General features: G+C 45.0%; 1 protein-coding gene across 1 annotated transcript in view; it reads right to left on the bottom strand.

Moving 5' to 3' along the window:
- Positions 1-1,805: 1,805 nt before the first annotated feature.
- The window catches only part of LOC124028284 (collagen alpha-2(VI) chain-like), a 28,174-nt gene continuing 6,982 nt past the window's right edge, over positions 1,806-22,997 (bottom strand). Inside the window, exons 6-20 of the mRNA XM_046340388.1 lie at position 22,997; positions 21,138-21,203; positions 17,161-17,259; positions 10,463-10,489; positions 10,236-10,361; positions 9,019-9,081; positions 8,861-8,923; positions 8,633-8,686; positions 8,502-8,537; positions 8,272-8,334; positions 7,955-8,149; positions 7,687-7,748; positions 6,200-6,250; positions 2,059-2,220; positions 1,806-1,949 (exon numbers count right to left, since the gene is read on the bottom strand). The exon at position 22,997 is cut by the window's right edge and continues 20 nt beyond it. Of these exons, the coding sequence (XP_046196344.1) occupies positions 1,910-1,949; positions 2,059-2,220; positions 6,200-6,250; positions 7,687-7,748; positions 7,955-8,149; positions 8,272-8,334; positions 8,502-8,537; positions 8,633-8,686; positions 8,861-8,923; positions 9,019-9,081; positions 10,236-10,361; positions 10,463-10,489; positions 17,161-17,259; positions 21,138-21,203; position 22,997 (1,108 nt within the window). The 3' untranslated portion in view covers positions 1,806-1,909. The remainder of the gene's footprint in view (positions 1,950-2,058; positions 2,221-6,199; positions 6,251-7,686; positions 7,749-7,954; positions 8,150-8,271; positions 8,335-8,501; positions 8,538-8,632; positions 8,687-8,860; positions 8,924-9,018; positions 9,082-10,235; positions 10,362-10,462; positions 10,490-17,160; positions 17,260-21,137; positions 21,204-22,996) is intronic.

The following is a 22,997-nucleotide window of genomic DNA, read 5'->3' as shown; positions in this document are numbered from 1 at the left end:
GGAGAGAGGGATAGAGGGGATTGAGAGGATAGGGAGAGGGGAGAGAGGGATAGAGAGGATAGGGAGAGGGGAGAGACGGATAGGGAGAGGGAGAGGGATAGAGGGGATTGAGAGGGATAGAGGGGATTGAGAGGATAGGGGGAGGGGAGAGAGGGATAGAGGGGATTGAGAGGATAGGGAGAGGGAGAGAGGGATAGAGGGGATTGAGAGGATAGGGAGAGGGGGATAGAGGGATAGAGAGGATAGGGAGAGGGGAGAGACGGATAGGGAGAGGGGATTGAGAGGGATAGAGGGGATTGAGAGGATAGGGAGAGAGGGATAGAGGGGATTGAGAGGATCGGGAGGGGAGAGAGGGATAGAGGGGATTGAGAGGATAGGGAGAGGGGATAGAGGGGATTGAGAGGATAGGGAGAGGGGAGAGAGGGATTGAGAGGATAGGGAGAGGGGAGAGAGGAATAGAGGGGATTGAGAGGATAGGGAGAGGGGAGAGAGGGATAGAGGGGAGAGAGGAATAGAGGGGATTGAGAGGATAGGGAGAGGGGAGAGAGGGATAGAGGGGATTGAGAGGATAGGGAGAGGGGAGAGAGGAATAGAGGGGATTGAGAGGATAGGGAGAGGGGAGAGAGGGATAGAGGGGATTGAGAGGATAGGGATAGAGGGGATTGAGAGGATAGGGAGAGAGGAATAGAGGGGATTGAGAGGATAGGGAGAGGGGAGAGACGGATAGAGGGGATTGAGAGGATAGGGAGAGGGAGAGAGGAATAGAGGGGATTGAGAGGATAGGGAGAGGGGAGAGTGGAATAGAGGGGATTGAGAGGATCGGGAGAGGGGAGAGAGGGATAGAGGGGATTGAGAGGATAGGGAGGAATAGAGGGGATTGAGAGGATAGAGGGGAGAGAGGGATAGAGGAGATTGAGAGGATAGGGAGAGGGAGAGAGGGATAGGGAGAGGGAATAGAGGGGAGAGAGGGAGAGTGAGAGAGGGATAGAGGGATTGAGAGGGGGAGAGAGGGATAGGGAGAGGGGAGAGAGGGATAGGAAGAGGGGAATAGAGGGGATTGAGAGGATAGGGAGAGGGGAGAGAGGGATAGGGAGAGGGGATTGAGGGATAGAGGGGATTGAGAGGATAGGGAGAGGGGAGAGAGGGATAGGGAAAGGGGAGAGAGGAATAGAGGGGATTGAGAGGATAGGGAGAGGGGAGAGAGGGGATTGGGGGATAGAGGGGATTGAGAGGATAGAGGGACAGGGAGAGGGGAGAGAGGGATAGAGGGATAGAGGGGAGAAAGGGATAGAGGGACAGGGAGAGGGGAGAGAGGGATTGAGCGATAGGGAGAGAGGGATAGATGGATAGAGGGGATAAATGGATAGGGGGATAGAGTGAGGGGGATAGAGTGAGGGGGATAGATGGATAGAGGGGGAGAGGGATAGGGGATAGATTGGGTAGAGGGAGAGGGGATAGAGGGATAGAGGGGAGAGGGATAGGGGGATAGATGGAGAGGGGATAGATTGGGTAGAGGGAGAGGGGATAGAGGGATAGAGGGGAGAGGGATAGGGGGATAGATGGAGAGGGGTAGAGGGGATAGATTGGGTAGAGGGAGAGGGGATAGAGGAGATGAGAGGGGATAGATGGAGAGGAGATAGATTGGGTAGAGGGAGAGGGGATAGAGGGATAGCGGGGGAGAGGGATAGGGGGATAGATGGAGAGGGGATAGAGGGGTAGAGGGGATAGATTGGGTAGAGGGAGAGGGGATAGAGGAGTAGTGAGAGGGGATAGAGGGATAGGGGGGATAGATGGAGAGGGGATAGATTGGGTAGAGGGAGAGGGGATAGAGGGATACAGGGGAATAGATGGAGAGGGGATAGAGGGGTAGAGGGGATAGATTGGGTAGAGGGAGAGGGGATAGAGGTTCTTACTGTGAGGCCGGGATCTCCCTCAGGACCTGGATCTCCCTGTAGAGAGAAAGGAGATGCTTTCATACACAGATTATAACACTCACACACTCAAACACACACACCCCGTGTGGAAGTACTGTCTGTGTGTGGGTGCTTGTGAACATACGTCTCGTCCACCCACTCCTCTTGGTCCTCTGAATCCAGGTTCTCCCTGAGGCCCTGGTTCTCCCTCCTCTCCAGAGGTTCCCTTTCCCCCTGGTCCTCCCTTGGGGCCACAGTCTCCTCTGCCTCCTCTGGGCCCTGGACCGCCCTTCTCCCCACGTTCACCCTGAATACACACAGGGTCAGACGGTGTGTTAGAGAGAGTGTTAGGCTTTTAGGGAGTGTGTGTGTGTGTCAGGGAACCATCCTACTCAATAAACTATACTAAATATATTAAAATATATTCACCAAATACATAAGTGGGTGTGATGAGCTGTAAACAGACCCAGAACCACTGGGTGTGATGAGCTGTAAACAGACCCAGAACCACTGGGTGTGATGAGCTGTAAACAGACCCAGAACCACTGGGTGTGATGAGCTGTAAACAGACCCAGAACCACTGGGTGTGATGAGCTATAAACAGACCCGAACCACTGGGTGTGATGAGCTGTAAACAGACCCAGAACCACTGGGTGTGATGAGCTGTAAACAGACCCAGAGCTACTGGGTGTGATGAGCTGTAAACAGACCCAGAACCACTGGGTGTGATGAGCTGTAAACAGACCCAGAACCACTGGGTGTGATGAGCTGTAAACAGACCCAGAACCACTGGGTGTGATGAGCTGTAAACAGACCCAGAACCACTGGGTGTGATGAGCTGTAAACAGACCCAGAGCTACTGGGTGTGATGAGCTGTAAACAGACCCAGAACCACTGGGTGTGATGAGCTGTAAACAGACCCAGAACCACTGGGTGTGATGAGCTGTAAACAGACCCAGAACCACTGGGTGTGATGAGCTGTAAACAGACCCAGAACCACTGGGTGTGATGAGCTGTAAACAGACCCAGAACCACTGGGTGTGATGAGCTGTAAACAGACCCAGAACCACTGGGTGTGATGAGCTGTAAACAGACCCAGAACCACTGGGTGTGATGAGCTGTAAACAGACCCAGAACCACTGGGTGTGATGAGCTGTAAACAGACCCAGAACCACTGGGTGTGATGAGCTGTAAACAGACCCAGAACCACTGGGTGTGATGAGCTGTAAACAGACCCAGAACCACTGGGTGTGATGAGCTGTAAACAGACCCAGAACCACTGGGTGTGATGAGCTGTAAACAGACCCAGAACCACTGGGTGTGATGAGCTGTAAACAGACCCAGAGCTACTGGGTGTGATGAGCTGTAAACAGACCCAGAACCACTGGGTGTGATGAGCTGTAAACAGACCCAGAACTACTGGGTGTGATGAGCTGTAAACAGACCCAGAACCACTGGGTGTGATGAGCTGTAAACAGACCCAGAACCACTGGGTGTGATGAGCTGTAAACAGACCCAGAACCACTGGGTGTGATGAGCTGTAAACAGACCCAGAACCACTGGGTGTGATGAGCTGTAAACAGACCCAGAACCACTGGGTGTGATGAGCTGTAAACAGACCCAGAACCACTGGGTGTGATGAGCTGTAAACAGACCCAGAACCACTGGGTGTGATGAGCTGTAAAAAGACCCAGAACCACTGGGTGTGATGAGCTGTAAACAGACCCAGAGCTACTGGGTGTGATGAGCTGTAAACAGACCCAGAGCTACTGGGTGTGATGAGCTGTAAACAGACCCAGAGCTACTGGGTGTGATGAGCTGTAAAAAGACCCAGAGCTACTGGGTGTGATGAGCTGTAAAAAGACCCAGAGCTACTGGGTGTGATGAGCTCTAAACAGACCCAGAACCACTGGGTGTGATGAGCTATAAACAGACCCAGAGCCACTGGGTGTGATGAGCTGTAAACAGACCCAGAACCACTGGGTGTGATGAGCTGTAAACAGACCCAGAACCACTGGGTGTGATGAGCTGTAAACAGACCCAGAACCACTGGGTGTGATGAGCTGTAAACAGACCCAGAACCACTGGGTGTGATGAGCTGTAAACAGACCCAGAGCTACTGGGTGTGATGAGCTGTAAACAGACCCAGAACCACTGGGTGTGATGAGCTGTAAACAGACCCAGAACCACTGGGTGTGATGAGCTGTAAACAGACCCAGAACCACTGGGTGTGATGAGCTGTAAACAGACCCAGAACCACTGGGTGTGATGAGCTGTAAACAGACCCAGAACCACTGGGTGTGATGAGCTGTAAACAGACCCAGAACCACTGGGTGTGATGAGCTGTAAACAGACCCAGAGCTACTGGGTGTGATGAGCTGTAAACAGACCCAGAGCCACTGGGTGTGATGAGCTGTAAACAGACCCAGAACCACTGGGTGTGATGAGCTGTAAACAGACCCAGAGCTACTGGGTGTGATGAGCTGTAAACAGACCCAGAACCACTGGGTGTGATGAGCTGTAAACAGACCCAGAACCACTGGGTGTGATGAGCTGTAAACAGACCCAGAACCACTGGGTGTGATGAGCTGTAAACAGACCCAGAACCACTGGGTGTGATGAGCTGTAAACAGACCCAGAGCCACTGGGTGTGATGAGCTGTAAACAGACCCAGAACCACTGGGTGTGATGAGCTGTAAACAGACCCAGAACCACTGGGTGTGATGAGCTGTAAACAGACCCAGAGCTACTGGGTGTGATGAGCTGTAAACAGACCCAGAACCACTGGGTGTGATGAGCTGTAAACAGACCCAGAACCACTGGGTGTGATGAGCTGTAAACAGACCCAGAACCACTGGGTGTGATGAGCTATAAACAGACCCAGAACCACTGGGTGTGATGAGCTGTAAACAGACCCAGAGCTACTGGGTGTGATGAGCTGTAAACAGACCCAGAACCACTGGGTGTGATGAGCTGGAAACAGACCCAGAACCACTGGGTGTGATGAGCTGTAAACAGACCCAGAACCACTGGGTGTGATGAGCTGTAAACAGACCCAGAGCTACTGGGTGTGATGAGCTGTAAACAGACCCAGAACCACTGGGTGTGATGAGCTGGAAACAGACCCAGAGCCACTGGGTGTGATGAGCTGGAAACAGACCCAGAACCACTGGGTGTGATGAGCTGGAAACAGACCCAGAACCACTGGGTGTGATGAGCTATAAACAGAGAGCCACTGGGTGTGATGAGCTGTAAACAGACCCAGAGCCACTGGGTGTGATGAGCTGGAAACAGACCCAGAACCACTGGGTGTGATGAGCTGGAAACAGACCCAGAACCACTGGGTGTGATGAGCTGTAAACAGACCCAGAACCACTGGGTGTGATGAGCTGTAAACAGACCCAGAACCACTGGGTGTGAGGAGCTATAAACAGAGAGCCACTGGGTGTGATGAGCTGTTGAATGTGTTATTCAATTAGTTTCTATGTGCTATAGTCGTAAAAGCCAAATTCTACGTTCTTTCAAATATTTTATATCTATTTATATCTACAGGGGTCCTGAAATCCAAATCAAAAGGCTAAATATTAAAAACAATTCCATATGTTATCTTAGTAGATACTGCAATCTAAGGGCGTATTTAATAAAAATAAGAGTCCAAGTTAAATACAGGGACAAAGTAGGCTACTGTTTTTGAGGCTGACTTCTTTGCCTCATGATTTGTCAAATCGCGCACAATTTATCTGTGTTTCACACCAGAGTACATCACTGCCGACAGACACAAGCAAAAACTCTTTCCATAAATGTCTTTAAGCACCAGATGTCAGAGCAGTTTACAGATCACTGCACCTGTACTTAGCCTATCCGTAAACAGCCCATCTATCTACCTCATCCCCATGCTGATATTCATTTATTTTGCTCCTTTGCACCCCAGTATCTCTACCTGCACATTCATCTTCTGCCGATCTACCATCCCAGACTGAAGCCTCTGAACACCTCAACTTATACCTCATTCAATCACCGCTGTGCTCCCTTCCCAACACTAAGTAGCCTTCTCATTCCCATTCCTGCTTTGTCATCTCCGTGCAGTCCTTGCCTATACTGTGGTTCTCCCATCCTTGTAAATTGCTCAAGTCACCAGCCTCCACTGGTGTGTGTGTGTGTGTGTGTGTGTGTGTGTGTGTGTGTGTGTGTGTGTGTGTGTGTGTGTGTGTGTGTGTGTGTGTGTGTGTGTGTGTGTGTGTGTGTGTGTGTGTGTGTGTGTGTGCGTGTGTGTGTGCGTGGCGTACCGTTGGTCCTCTTGGTCCTGGGTAACTGAAGCCAGCTCTTCCCACATCGCCCTCAGCAGCACAGAAATCAATCTATCAGTACAGAGATCAATCAATCGCAACACAGTCAAAACAGTCACATTAGGTTCCCAAACTCAGTCATGGGTCCGCCTGGGGGCATGTTTTGCTTAGGTTCCCAAACTCAGTCCTGGGTCCGCCTGGGGGGGTATGTTTTGTTTAGGGTTCCCAAACTCGGTCCTGGGTCCGCCTGGGGGCATGTTTTGGTTTAGGGTTCCCAACCGGTCCTGTCCGCCTGGGGGCATGTTTTGGTTTAGGGGTTCCCAAACTCGTCCTTGGGTCCGCCTGGGGGGCATGTTTTGGCTTAGGGTTCCCAAACCGGTCCTGGGTCCGCCTGGGGGCATGTTTTGGTTTAGGGTTCCCAAACACGGTCCTGGGTCCGCCTGGGGGCATGTTTTGCTTAGGTTCCCAAATCCTCGGTCCTGTCCGCCTGGGGGCATGTTTTGGTTTAGGTTCCCAAACTCGGTCCTGTCCGCCCCAAACTGGGGGCATGTTTTGGTTTAGGGTTCCCTAAACTGGTCCTGGGTCCGCCTGGGGGCATGTTTTGGTTTAGGTTCCCAAACTCGGGTCCTGGGTCCGCCTGGGGGCATGTTTTGGTTTAGGGTTCCCAAACTCGGTCCTGGGTCACTCCACATCTGATTCAAATGATCAATAGCTTGACGATTAGTTGATCATTTGAATCAGCTGTGTAGTGCTAGGGACAAAACCCCAAAACGTGCCCCCCTCGAGGTCCCGATAACTGAGTTTGGGGAACCTCCTGCATTAAAGATAAAGTCACAGCCATGAAGTCAACAGCAATATCAGGTTGACTTCCACAACAGCTAGAAGATCGTTAAACGTCTCTGTTGTCTTTTGCATCTCACTCATCTGTAACATCTGCAGTTCATCCTGCTCCTCGTCACTGAGTCTCAGACAAACACACACACAACTACACACATACTCAGACAAACACACACACAACTACATACACACACAGACACACTCAGACACACACACACAACTACACACACACACAACTACATACACACACAGACACACTCACACACACACACACAACTACACACACACACACAACTACATACACACACAGACACACTCAGACACACACACACAACTACACACACACACAACTACATACACACACAGACACACTCAGACACACACACACAACTACACACACACACACACACACACACACAACTACACACATACTCAGACAAACACACACACACACGCACGCACACACACACACACACACACACACAACTACACACACACTCAGACAAACACAAACACACACAACTACGCACACACTCAGACAAACACACACTACACACATACTCACACAAACGCACACACAGACAAACACAACTACACACATACTCAGACAAACACACACACACACAACTCACACAAACACACACACACACCTTTGGTCCTGCCAGGCCGGGGTCTCCTCTCGTCCGGTCATCACCGGGGTCGCCACGGTACCCTGTTACACAGATAGTGGTTACCATAGCAACATTATGATGCCATCCCGTGGTTACTGTAAATTGCCACCATATCTCACACACACACACACACACACACACACACACACACACACACACACACACACACACACACACACACACACACACACACACACACACACACACACACACACACACACACACACACACACACACACACACACACAGGACAGGAAGACAAGAACATTAGGAAAGCATTGTGATCAGACTGGTGAAGCTCTGATCTGTGACCTACGTTCTTCCCTGCCGCTCCTGAAGTACCGGGGGGCCCGCGTGGCCCCGGGAGTCCGTTGTCCCCCTTGGTTCCTTTGTTTCCTACTTCACCTGGCAGTCCTCTCAGCCCCTCAGGTCCTGCCTCGCCCTGAAATACAGAAGGACAACACAGGCAGGTAGGGGGTGTGTCTGTGTCTGAGCGAGTGAAAGTGTGTGTGTGTGTACGCGTGCGTATGAGAGCAAGTGTGTGTGAGCGATGTTGTGTCATACCTTGTCTCCTTTAACTCCGTCTGGTCCCGCGGTCCCCACTGGCCCAAAGTCTCCTCTTCTCCCCTACAAACACAACAACCCAACAACCATCAGAGAAACATTACACAACCGTTAAAAGAGACAGAAAACATTAGACTATGGCCACAACGTTCAGACAATATTGAGACACAGAGCTAGTTTCTCTAGAACACGTTGCCTGTGGCGTCATGCAGAGTTTCAGAGGGTCTCACCAGTTCTCCCTTGTCTCCTGGGCCTCCAATAGTTCCCTAGAAGAGACACACAAATGATTATATGACATATAGTATGTTACATTGTTGTGCCAGTTAGAGTGTTGTAGTATGTGCGGAGTAGAGCTTCTTACTGGTGTTCCTTTGGCTCCAGGGAAGCCAGGCGAGCCGGAACTCCCTCTCTCACCCTGAGGAGGAGGAAGAGAACAAGGTTATTTACCCTTTGACCTCTAACTTCGACCTCTAACCTTTCTATCGGGTCCCTGGCCTAACAACCAGAGAGGAGCCGTGGAGAGCAACAGAGGTCAGAGATGATCCCTCTGATGTCAGAGCTGTACGGAACACTGGGATTTCCTGTTTACCTTAGGTCCAGCGTCTCCCACCGGGCCGAGGGGGCCTGCGCTTCCTGGTCGACCGGGATCTCCCTGGAGACACAAACACAGTGTATAACTAGGGTCCAAGCAGCAAACGAGGCGTTGTAATGTTATTATTACAAATCTGTTTGATCTCAATCGCGTACCTTCTCTCCTTCTGTTCCAGGAAGTCCACCATTGCCCATGTCTCCTGCGTGACCATCAGGACCCTGTTGCCACACACACACACACACACACACACACACACACACACACACACACACACACACACACACACACACACACACACACACACACACACACACACACACACACACACACACACACACACACACACACACACACACACACAGGGAAAATAGTGATCAATGTACACTCATTTCAACCAGATTTCAACCACAAATCAACAACATGATTTCAAGGGTTGGTTTACTTGAAGTAGAATTCAGGTTTGTTGAGAACACAATTAAATATCAAGGCAATAGTGTTGCTAGTAATAGTAACATATACTAGATGTGTCACGCCTGCTCCTCCTCCCCTCCTCCTCCATTACGCACTCCTGCCTTCCTCGTCACGCGCATCAGCGATATTGGACTCACCTGGACTCTATCACCTGTTTATTACCTCCACCGTCAGTTCCCTGCTGCATTGATTGATTACATACCCTGTCTCCTGGATCTAGTCAGGTTTCTCAGAACATACCCTGTCTCCTGGATCTAGTCAGGTTTCTCAGAACATACCCTGATCTAGTCAGGTTTCTCAGAACATACCCTGTCTTCCTGGATCTAGTCAGGTTTCTCAGAACATACCCTGTCTCCTGGATCTAGTCAGGTTTCTCAGAACATACCCTGTCTCCTGGATCTAGTCAGGTTTCTCAGAACATACCCTGTCTCCTGGATCTAGTCAGGTTTCTCAGAACATACCCTGTCTCCTGGATCTAGTCAGGTTTCTCAGAACATACCCTGTCTCCTGGATCTAGTCAGGTTTCTCAGAACATACCCTGTCTCCTGGATCTAGTCAGGTTTCTCAGAACATACCCTGTCTCCTGGGTCGAGTCAGGTTTCTCAGAACATACTCTGTCTCCTGGATCGAGTCAGGTTTCTCAGAACATACCCTGTCTCCTGGATCTAGTCAGGTTTCTCAGAACATACCCTGTCTCCTGGATCTAGTCAGGTTTCTCAGAACATACCCTGTCTCCTGGATCTAGTCAGGTTTCTCAGAACATACCCTGTCTCCTGGATCTAGTCAGGTTTCTCCTGGGTCAGAGGGTTTCTCAGAACATACCCTGTCTCCTGGATCTAGTCAGGTTTCTCTCAGAACATACCCTGCCTCCTGGGTCAGAGTCAGGTTTCTCAGAACATACCCTGTCTCCTGGATCTCCTTTGCAGCCGGGAGCGCCGATGCGTCCGATCTTCCCCTTCTGTCCGTCTGTCCCGTTGCGTCCAGCGAGGCCGGCCACACCCTTCGTCCCCTCAGCTCCGATCTCTCCCTGAAAACACACACACTCAGCAATAACACAGAATCTACCTCGAGTCCCACGATGCCCAGATCTGAAAATCAATAAATAATACCTAATGAAATATTTCTCACCTTTTCACCCTCCAGACCGATTTCACCCTACAAGAACACAACAGAACACAGAACACAGAACACAGAACACAGAACAACAGAACACAGAACTCAGAACAACACAACAACAGAACAACAGAACACAGAACACAGAACACAGAACAACAGAACACAGAACACAGAACAACACAACAACAGAACAACAGAACACAGAACAACAGAACACAGAACACAGAACAACAGAACACAGAACACAGAACAACACAACAACAGAACACAGAACACAGAACAACACAACAACAGAACACAGAACACAGAACAACACAACAACAGAGCACAGAACACAGAACAACAGAACACAGAACAACAGAACACAGAACAACACAACAACAGAACACAGAACACAGAACAACACAACAACAGAACACAGAACAACAGAACACAGAACACAGAACAACACAACAACAGAGCACAGAACACAGAACAACACAACAACAGAGCACAGAACACAGAACACAGAACACAGAACAACACAACAACAGAGCACAGAACACAGAACAACACAACAACAGAACACAGAACACAGAACAACACAACAACAGAGCACAGAACACAGAACAACACAACAACAGAACACAGAACACAGAACAACAGCCATTAGGGAAACAACACACATAATTACTGATATTACTAGTCACTATATATAAATACATTATTACTAGTCACTACATATAAATACATTATTACTAGTCACTATATATAAATACATTATTACTAGTCACTATATATAAATACATTATTACTGGTATTACTAGTCACTATATATAAATACATTATTACTGGTATTACTAGTCACTATATATAAACACATTATTACTGGTATTACTAGTCACTATATATAAACACATTATTACTGGTATTACTAGTCACTACATATAAACACATTATTACTAGTCACTATATATAAATACATTATTACTGGTATTACTAGTCACTATATATAAACACATTATTACTAGTCACTATATATAAACACATTATTACTGGTATTACTAGTCACTATATATAAACACATTATTACTGGTATTACTAGTCACTATATATAAACACATTATTACTGGTATTACTAGTCACTATATATAAACACATTATTACTAGTCACTATATATAAACACATTATTACTGGTACTAGTCACTATATATAAAACACATTATTACTGGTATTACTAGTCACTATATATAAACACATTATTACTGGTATTACTAGTCACTATATATAAACACATTATTACTGGTATTACTAGTCACTACATATAAATACATTATTACTGGTATTACACTAGTCACTATATATAAACACATTATTACTGGTATTACTAGTCACTATATAAAACATATTATTACTAGTCACTACATATAAATACATTATTACTAGTCACTATATATAAACACATTATTACTGGTATTACTAGTCACTACATATAAACACATTATTACTAGTCACTATATATAAATACATTATTACTGGTATTACTAGTCACTATATATAAACACATTATTACTGGTATTACTAGTCACTATATATAAACACATTATTACTGGTATTACTAGTCACTATATATAAATACATTATTACTAGTCACTATATATAAACACATTATTACTAGTCACTATATATAAATACATTACTAGTCACTATATATAAATACATTATTACTAGTCACTATATATAAAAATACATTATTACTGGTATTACTAGTCACTATATATAAATACATTATTACTGGTATTACTAGTCACTACATATACATACATTATTACTAGTCACTATATATAAACACATTATTACTGGTATTACTAGTCACTATATATAAATACATTATTACTGGTATTACTAGTCACTACATATAAATTCATTATTACTAGTCACTACATATAAATACATTATTACTAGTCACTATATATAAAATACATTATTGCTAGTCACTATATAAAAAATAGGATTATTACTGGTATTACTAGTCACTATATATAAATACATTATTACTGGTATTACTGTCACTGCATATAAATACATTTGTTTATAGTCACTATATAAATACATTATTACTAGTCACTATATATAAATACATTATTACTGGTATTACTAGTCACTATATATAAATACATTATTACTGGTATTACTAGTCACTATATATAAATACATTATTACTGGTATTACTAGTCACTACATATAAATACATTATTACTGGTATTACTAGTCACTACATATAAATACATTATTACTAGTCACTATATATAAATACATTATTACTGGTATTACTAGTCACTATATATAAATACATTATTACTGGTATTACTAATCCATACCCAAACAGTTTGAACTACTAATTTTGAAAATTACTCTCCAAGAAATAAGTCTCTCACTGTTGCCGCCTGCTACCGACCACCCTCAGCTCCCAGCTGTGCCCTGGACACCATTTGTGAATTGATCGCCCCCATCTAGCTTCAGAGTTTGTTCTGTTAGGTGACCTAAACTGGGATATGCTTAACACCCCGGCAGTCCTACAATCTAAGCTAGATGCCCTCAATCTCACTCAAATCATCAAGGAACCCACCAGGTACAACCCTAACTCTGTAAACAAGGGCACCCTCATAGACGTCATCCTGACCAACTGGCCCTCCAAATACACCTCCGCTGTCTTCAACCAGGATCTCAGCGACCACTGCCTCATTGCCTGTATCCGCCACGGAGCCGCAGTCAAACGACCACCCTCATCACTGTCAAATGCTCCCTAAAACACTTCTGTGAGCAGTCCTTTCTAATCGACCTGGCCCGGGTATCCTGTAAGGACATTGACCTCATCCGTCAGTTGAGGATGCCTGGTCATTCTTTAAAGTAACTTCCTCACCATTTTAGATAAGCATGCTCCGTTCAAAAATGCAGAACCAAGAACAGATACAGCCCTTTGGTTCACTCCAGACCCTGCCCTCGACCAGCACAAAAACATCCTGTGGCGGACTGCAATAGCATCAAATAGCCCCCGTGATATGCAACTGTTCAGGAAGTCAGGACCAATACACGCAGTCAGTCAGGAAAAAGCTAAGGCCAGCTTCTTCAGGCAGAAGTTTGCATCCTGTAGCTCCAACTCCAAAAAGTTCTGGGACACTGTGAAGTCCATGGAGAACAAGAGCACCTCCTCCCAGCTGCCTACTGCACTGAGGCTAGGTAACACGGTCTCCACCGATAAACCCATGATTATCGAAAACTTCAATAAGCACTTTTCAACGGCTGGCCATGCCTTCCGCCTGGCTACTCCAACTCGGCCAACAGCTCTGCCCCCCGCAGCTCCTCGCCCAAGCCTCTCCAGGTTCTCCTTTACCCAAATCCAGATAGCAGATGTTCTGAAGAGCTGCAAAACCTGGACCCGTACAAATCAGCTGGGCTTGACAATCTGGACCCTCTATTTCTGAAACTATCTGCCGCCATTGCCGCAACCCCTATTACCAGCCTGTTCAACCTCTCTTTCATATCGTCTGAGATCCCCAAGGATTGAAAAGCTGCCGCAGTCATCCCCCTCTTCAAAGGGGAGACACACTGGACCCAAACTGTTATAGACCTATATCCATCCTGCCCTGTCTATCTAACGTCTTCGAAAGCCAAGTCAACAAACAGGTCACTGACCATCTCGAATCCCACCGTACTTCTCCGCTGTGCAATCTGGTTTCCGAGGCGGTCACGGGTGCACCTCAGCTACACTCAAGGTAATAAACGATATCATAACCGCCATCGATAAAAGACAGTACTGTGCAGCCGTCTTCATCGACCTCGCCAAGGCTTTCGACTCTGTCAATCACCATATTCTTATCGGCAGACTCAATAGCCTCGGTTTTTCGGATGACTGCCTTGCCTGGTTCACCAATTACTTTGCAGACAGAGTTCAGTGTGTCAAATCGGAGGGCATGCTGTCCAGTCCTCTGGCAGTCTCTGTGGGGTGCCACAGGGTTCAATTCTCGGGCCGACTCTTTTCTCTGTATATATCAATGATGTTGCTCTTGCTGCGGGCGATTCCCGATCCACCTCTACGCAGACGACACCATTCTATATACTTTTGGCCAGTCATTGGACACTGTGCTATCTAACCTCCAAACGAGTTTCAATGCCATACAGCACTCCTTCCGTGGCCTCAACTGCTCTTAAACGTGAGTAAAACCAAATGCATGCTTTTCAACCGATCGCTGCCTGCACCCGCATGCCCGACTAGCATCACCACCCTGGATGGTTCCGACCTTGAATATGTGGACACCTATAAGTACCTAGGTGTCTGGCTAGACTGCAAACTCTCCTTCCAGACTCACATCAAACATCTCAATCGAAAATCAAATCAAGAGTCGGCTTTCTATTCCGCAACAAAGCCTCCTTCACTCATGCCGCCAAGCTTACCCTAGTAAAACTAACTATCCTACCGATCCTCGACTTCGGCGATGTCATCTACAAAATGGCTTCCAACACTCTACTCAGCAAACTGGATGCAGTCTATCACAGTGCGATTCGTTTTGTCACTAAAGCACCTTATACCACCCACCACTGCGCTTGTATGCTCTAGTCGGCTGGCCCTCACTACATATTCGTCGCCAGACCCACTGGCTCCAGGTCATCTACAAGTCCATGCTAGGTAAAGCTCCGCCTTATCTCAGTTCACTGGTCACGATGGCAACACCCATCCGCAGCACGCGCTCCAGCAGGTGTATCTCACTGATCATCCCTAAAGCCAACACCTCATTTGGCTGCCTTTCGTTCCAGTACTCTGCTGCCTGTGACTGGAACGAACTGCAAAAATCGCTGAAGTTGGAGACTTTTATCTCCCTCACCAACTTCAAACATCAGCTATCCGAGCAGCTAACCGATCGCTGCAGCTGTACATAGTCTATTGGTAAATAGCCCATCCATTTTCACCTACCTCATCCCCATACTGTTTTTATACTGTTTTTTATTTATTTACTTTTCTGCTCTTTTGCACACCAATATCTCTACCTGTACATGACCACCTGATCATTTATCACTCCAGTGTTAATCTGCAATATTGTAATTATTCGCCTACCTCCTCATGCCTTTTGCACACATTGTATATAGACTGCCCATTTTTTTCTCTGTGTTATTGACTTGTTAATTGTTTACTCCATGTGTAACTCTGTGTTGTCTGTTCACACTGCTATGCTTTATCTTGGCCAGGTCGCAGTTGCAAATGAGAACTTGTTCTCAACTAGCCTACCTAGGATAGGATAAAGTAATCCTTCTCACCCCCCTTAAAAGATTTAGATGCACTATTGTAAAGTGGCTGTTCCACTGGATGTCATAAGGTGAATGCACCAATTTGTAAGTCGCTCTGGATAAGAGCGTCTGCTAAATGACTTAAATGTAATGTATTGTAAATGTACCTGGTTAAATAAAGGTGAAATAAAAATAAAATTTTAAAACTCCATATAAATACAGTATTACTGGTATTACTAGTCACTATATATAAATACATTATTACTAGTCACTATATATAAATACATTATTACTGGTATTACTAGTCACTATATATAAATACATTATTACTAGTCACTATATATAAATACATTATTACTAGTCACTATATTAAATACATTATTATTGGTATTACTAGTCACTATATATAAATACATTATTACTAGTCACTATATATAAATACATTATTACTGGTATTACTAGTCACTATATATAAATACATTATTACTGGTATTACTAGTCACTATATATAAATACATTATTACTGGTATTATTAGTCACTATATATACATACATTATTACTGGTATTACTAGTCACTACATATAAATACATTATTACTGGTTTTACTAGTCACTATATATAAATACATTATTACTAGTCACTACATATAAATACATTATTACTGGTATTACTAGTCACTATATATAAATACATTATTACTGGTATTATTAGTCACTATATATAAATACATTATTACTGGTATTACTAGTCACTATATATAAATACATTATTACTGGTATTACTAGTCACTATATATAAATACATTATTACTAGTCACTATATATAAATACATTATTACTAGTCACTATATATAAATACATTATTACTGGTATTACTAGTCACTATATATAAATACATTATTACTGGTATTACTAGTCACTATATATAAATACATTATTACTGGTATTACTAGTCACTATATATAAATACATTATTACTGGTATTACTGGTCACTACATATAAATACATTATTACTGGTATTACTAGTCACTACATATAAAATACATTATTACTGGTATTACTAGTCACTACATATAAATACATTATTACTGGTATTACTAGTCACTATATATAAATACATTATTACTAGTCACTATATATAAATACATTATTACTGGTATTACTAGTCACTATATATAAATACATTATTACTGGCATTACTAGTCACTATATATAAATACATTATTACTAGTCACTATATATAAATACATTATTACTGGTATTACTAGTCACTATATATAAATACATTATTACTGGTATTACTAGTCACTATATATAAATACATTATTACTGGTATTACTAGTCACTATATATAAACACATTATTACTGGTATTATTAGTCACATTTGCATCTTTAGCATACATAATTACTGGTAGTGTGTGAATGGGAGGAGCATGAAGCCTTACCTTGACTCCTGGTTGACCAATGGGACCCTCGATGCCGGGGTCGCCCTGTCTTCCCCTCTCCCCTTTCAGACCGGAGTTACCATTGTCTCCTTTGATTCCCTGTAACACACAAGATATTAGTGGCCTGCTTCCTTTCTGGACCTCGTAAACTGTCGAAAACAGATACAAATGGTTGCGTATCAGGCCTAGGGAAGTTATTTTGGCATTAACATGCATTCAAACAGGATGTTTAGGCGGTTATTCAAATTAGCCTACATCACTGCAGTTTACAGCCCTAAACAATAGCGTAGTCACTTGACAGCAATAATAAATTCCCAATGCACTGTGTTGTAGCCCAGATAGAATAATGCTCTTGTCTAAAAACGAATTAATAGACCTGCAGGGTGCAGTAGGATGTTCTGTTATTAATAGACCTACAGGGTGCAGTAGGATGGCCTGTTATTAATAGACCTACAGGGTGCAGTAGGATGGTCTGTGATCCCACATTATTAATAGACCTACAGGGTGCAGTAGGATGGTCTGTTATTAATAGACCTACAGGGTGCAGTAGGATGGTCTGTTATTAATAGACCTACAGGGTGCAGTAGGATGGTCTGTTATTAATAGACCTACAGGGTGCAGTAGGATGGTCTGTTATTAATAGACCTACAGGGTGCAGTAGGATGGTCTGTTATTAATAGACCTGCAGGGTGCAGTAGGATGGTCTGTTATTAATAGACCTGCAGGGTGCAGTAGGATGGTCTGTTATTAATAGACCTGCAGGGTGCAGTAGGATGGTCTGTTATTAATAGACCTGCAGGGTGCAGTAGGATGGTCTGTTATTAATAGACCTGCAGGGTGCAGTAGGATGGTCTGTTAATAGACCTGCAGGGTGCAGTAGGATGGTCTGTTATTAATAGACCTACAGGGTGCAGTAGGATGGTCTGTTATTAATAGACCTACAGGGTGCAGTAGGATGGTCTGTTATTAATAGACCTGCAGGGTGCAGTAGGATGGTCTGTTATTAATAGACCTACAGGGTGCAGTAGGATGGTCTGTTATTAATAGACCTACAGGGTGCAGTAGGATGGTCTGTTATTAATAGACCTGCAGGGTGCAGTAGGATGGTCTGTTATTAATAGACCTGCAGGGTGCAGTAGGATGGTCTGTTATTAAGGATGGTCTGTTAGACCTGCAGGGTGCAGTAGGATGGTCTGTTATTAATAGACCTACAGGGTGCAGTAGGATGGTCTGTTATTAATAGACCTACAGGGTGCAGTAGGATGGTCTGTTATTAATAGACCTACAGGGTGCAGTAGGATGGTCTGTTATTAATAGACCTGCAGGGTGCAGTAGGATGGTCTGTTATTAATAGACCTGCAGGGTGCAGTAGGATGGTCTGTTATTAATAGACCTGCAGGGTGCAGTAGGATGGTCTGTTATTAATAGACCTACAGGGTGCAGTAGGATGGTCTGTTATTAATAGACCTGCAGGGTGCAGTAGGATGGTCTGTTATTAATAGACCTACAGGGTGCAGTAGGATGGTCTGTGATCCTATGTTATTAATAGACCTGCAGGGTGCAGTAGGATTGTCTGTTATTAATAGACCTACAGGGTGCAGTAGGATGGTCTGTGATCCCACATTATTAATAGACCTACAGGGTGCAGTAGGATGGTCTGTAATCCCACATTATTAATAGACCTGTAGGGTGCAGTAGGATGGTCTGTTATTAATAGACCTACAGGGTGCAGTAGGATGGTCTGTGATCCCATGTTATTAATAGACCTGCAGGGTGCAGTAGGATTGTCTGTTATTAATAGACCTACAGGGTGCAGTAGGATGGTCTGTGATCCCACGTTATTAATAGACCTGCAGGGTGCAGTAGGATGGTCTGTTATTAATAGACCTACAGGGTGCAGTAGGATGGTCTGTTATTAATAGACCTACAGGGTGCAGTAGGATGGTCTGACCTTATTAAGGATGGTCTGTTATTAATAGACCTACAGGGTGCAGTAGGATGGTCTGTTATTAATAGACCTACAGGGTGCAGTAGGATGGTCTGTTATTAATAGACCTACAGGGTGCAGTAGGATGGTCTGTGATACCACGTTATTAATAGACCTACAGGGTGCAGTAGGATGGTCTGTTATTAATAGACCTACAGGGTGCAGTAGGATGGTCTGTTATTAATAGACCTACAGGGTGCAGTAGGATGGTCTGTTATTAATAGACCTACAGGGTGCAGTAGGATGGTCTGTTATTAATAGACCTACAGGGTGCAGTAGGATGGTCTGTGATACCACATTAAATAGACCTACAGGGTGCAGTAGGATGGTCTGTTATTAATAGACCTGCAGGGTGCAGTAGGATGGTCTGTTATTAATAGACCTACAGGGTGCAGTAGGATGGTCTGTTTTAATAGACCTGCAGGGTGCAGTAGGATGGTCTGTTATTAATAGACCTGCAGGGTGCAGTAGGATGGTCTGTTTTTAATAGACCTGCAGGGGTGCAGTAGGATGGTCTGTTATTAATAGACCTGCAGGGTGCAGTAGGATGGTCTGTTATTAATAGACCTACAGGGTGCAGGGTGCAGGATGGTCTGTTTTTAATAGACCTGCAGGGTGCAGTAGGATGGTCTGTTATTAATAGACCTGCAGGGTGCAGTAGGATGGTCTGTTATTAATAGACCTACAGGGTGCAGTAGGATGGTCTGTTTTTAATAGACCTGCAGGGTGCAGTAGGATGGTCTGTTATTAATAGACCTACAGGGTGCAGTAGGATGGTCTGTTATTAATAGACCTGCAGGGTGCAGTAGGATGGTCTGTTATTAATAGACCTACAGGGTGCAGTAGGATGGTCTGTTTTTAATAGACCTGCAGGGTGCAGGGATGGTCTGTTATTAATAGACCTACAGGGTGCAGTAGGACAGTCTGTTATTAATAGACCTACAGGGTGCAGTAGGATGGTCTGTGATACCACATTATTAATAGACCTACAGGGTGCAGTAGGATGGTCTGTTATTAATAGACCTACAGGGGTGCAATAGGATGGTCTGTTATTAATAGACCTACAGGGTGCAGTAGGATGGTCTGTTATTAATAGACCTACAGGGTGCAGTAGGATGGTCTGTTATTAATAGACCTACAGGGTGCAGTAGGATGGTCTGTTATTAATAGACCTACAGGGTGCAGTAGGATGGTCTGTGATACCACATTATTAATAGACCTACAGGGTGCAGTAGGATGGTCTGTTATTAATAGACCTACAGGGTGCAGTAGGATGGTCTGTTATTAATAGACCTACAGGGTGCAGTAGGATGGTCTGTTATTAATAGACCTACAGGGTGCAGTAGGATGGTCTGTTATTAATAGACCTACAGGGTGCAGTAGGATGGTCTGTGATCCCACGTTATTAATAGACCTACAGGGTGCAGTAGGATGGTCTGTTATTAATAGACCTACAGGGTGCAGTAGGATGGCCTGTTATTAATAGACCTACAGGGTGCAGTAGGATGGTCTGTAATTCACGTTATTAATAGACCTACAGGTGCAGTAGGATGGCCTGTTATTAATAGACCTACAGGGTGCAGTAGGATGGTCTGTTATTAATAGACCTACAGGGTGCAGTAGGATGGTCTGTTATTAAATAGACCTACAGGGTGCAGTAGGATGGTCTGTTATTAATAGACCTACAGGGTGCAGTAGGATGGTCTGTGATACCACATTATTAATAGACCTACAGCGTTATGTATATTCATGTGTAGTTTATCATTATCGTCCTTGGTGTGGATGGCCCTTTAACGGGAGAAACCAGAGAGGAGGAGAACAACTGACTGACTGACTGACTGACTGTCTGTCTGTCTGTCTGTCTGTCTGTCTGTCTGTCTGTCTGTCTGTCTGTCTGTCTGTCTGTCTGTCTGTCTGTCTGTCTGTCTGTCTGTCTGTCTGTCTGTCTGTCTGTCTGTCTGTCTGTCTGTCTGTCTGTCTGTCTGTGTACCTTCTGTCCTCTGTGTCCTTTGGGACCAGGAGGTCCTTCTGTCTCTAGACACTTCACCTTGTAGCACTAACATGGGACAAACAGAGATATCAGGAATCAATCAATCAATCAATCAGGGAGAGACAGAGACATCTAGTATCAATCAATCAATCAATCAGGGATAAACAGAGACATCTAGTATCAATCAATCAATCAATCAATCAGGGAGAAACAGAGACATCTAGTATCAATCAATCAATCAATCAGGGAGAAACAGAGATATCTAGTATCTATCAATCAATCAATCAATAAATAATCAAACCTCTAATGTATATATATATATACACTACATGATGAAAAGTATATGGACACCTGCTCATCAAACATCTCATTCCAAAATCATGGGCATTAATATGGAGTTGGTCCCTCCTTTGTTGCTATAACAGCCTCCACTCTTCTGGGAAGGCTTTCCACTAGATGTAGGAACATTGCTGCTATAACAGCCTCCACTCTTCTGGGAAGGCTTTCCACTAGATGTAGGAACATTGCTGCTATAACAGCCTCCACTCTTCTGGGAAGGCGTTCCACTAGATGTTTGAACATTGCTGCTATAACAGCCTCCACTCTTCTGGGAAGACTTTCCACTAGATGTTGGAACATTGCTGCTATAACAGCCTCCACTCTTCTGGGAAGACTTTCCACTAGATGTTGGAACATTGCTGCTATAACAGCCTCCACTCTTCTGGGAAGACTTTCCACTAGATGTTGGAACATTGCTGTGGGGACTTGCTTCCATTCAGCCACAAGAGCATTAGTGAGGTTGGGTACTGATGTTGGGTGATCAGGCCTCCTGGCTCGCAGTTGGCGTTCCAATTCATCCCAAAGGTGTTCGATGGGGTTGAGTCAGGGCTCTGTGCAGGCCAGTCAAGTTCTTCCACACCGATCTCGACAAACCATTTCTTGTATGGACCTCGCTTTGTGCATGGGGGCATTGTCATTCTGAAACAGGAAAGGGCCTTCCCCAAACTGTTGCCACAAAGTTGGAAGCGCAGAATCATCTAGAACGTCATTGTATACTGTAGTGTTAAGATTTCCCTTCACTGGAACTAAGGGGCCCGAACCATGAAAAACAGCCCCAGAACATTATTCCTCCTCCACCAAACTTTACAGTTGGCACTGTGCATTGAGGCTAGTAGCGTTCTCCTGGCATCCGCCAAAACCCAGTTTTGTCAGTCAGACTGCCAGATTGTAAAGCGTGATTCATCACTCCAGAGAACGTGTTTCCACTGCTCCAGAGTCCAATGGCGACGAGCTTCACACCACTCCAGCCGATACTTGGCGTTAGGCATGATGATCTGGGGCTTGTGTGCGGCTGCTCGGACATGAAAACCAAACAGTTCTTGTGCTGACGTTGCTTTCAGAAGGCAGGTTGGAAGTCGGTAGTGAGTGATGCAACCGAGGACAGATGATTTTCACGTGCTTCAGCACTCGGTGGTCCCGTTCTGTGAGCTTGTGTGGCCTACCACTTCGTGGCTGAGCCGTTGTTGCTCCTAGACGTTTCCACTTCACAATAAACAGCACTTACAGTTGACCGGGGCAGCTCTAGCAGGGCAGACATTTGACCAACTGACTTGTTGGAAGTCATTGAGCTCTTTAGTAAGGCCCATTCAACTGCCAATGTCTGTCTATGGAGATTGCATGGTTGTGTCCTTAATTTTATACACCTGTTAGCAACGAGTGTAGCTGAAGTAGCCGAATCCACTCATTTGAATTGGTGTCCACATACTTTGGATATATTGTGTGTATATATAGTGATATGCCACCAGGTATGCTACAACAGTATGTTGATTGTATGGTAACAGTGATATTGTTGTCCTCACC

This window comes from Oncorhynchus gorbuscha, unplaced genomic scaffold, assembly GCF_021184085.1.
Source record: "Oncorhynchus gorbuscha isolate QuinsamMale2020 ecotype Even-year unplaced genomic scaffold, OgorEven_v1.0 Un_scaffold_3972, whole genome shotgun sequence".
In the NCBI taxonomy this organism is placed as follows: Eukaryota; Metazoa; Chordata; class Actinopteri; order Salmoniformes; family Salmonidae; genus Oncorhynchus; species Oncorhynchus gorbuscha.
The sequence above is the reverse complement of the archived record's forward strand: the minus strand, read 5'-3'. Positions and strand labels throughout refer to the sequence as shown.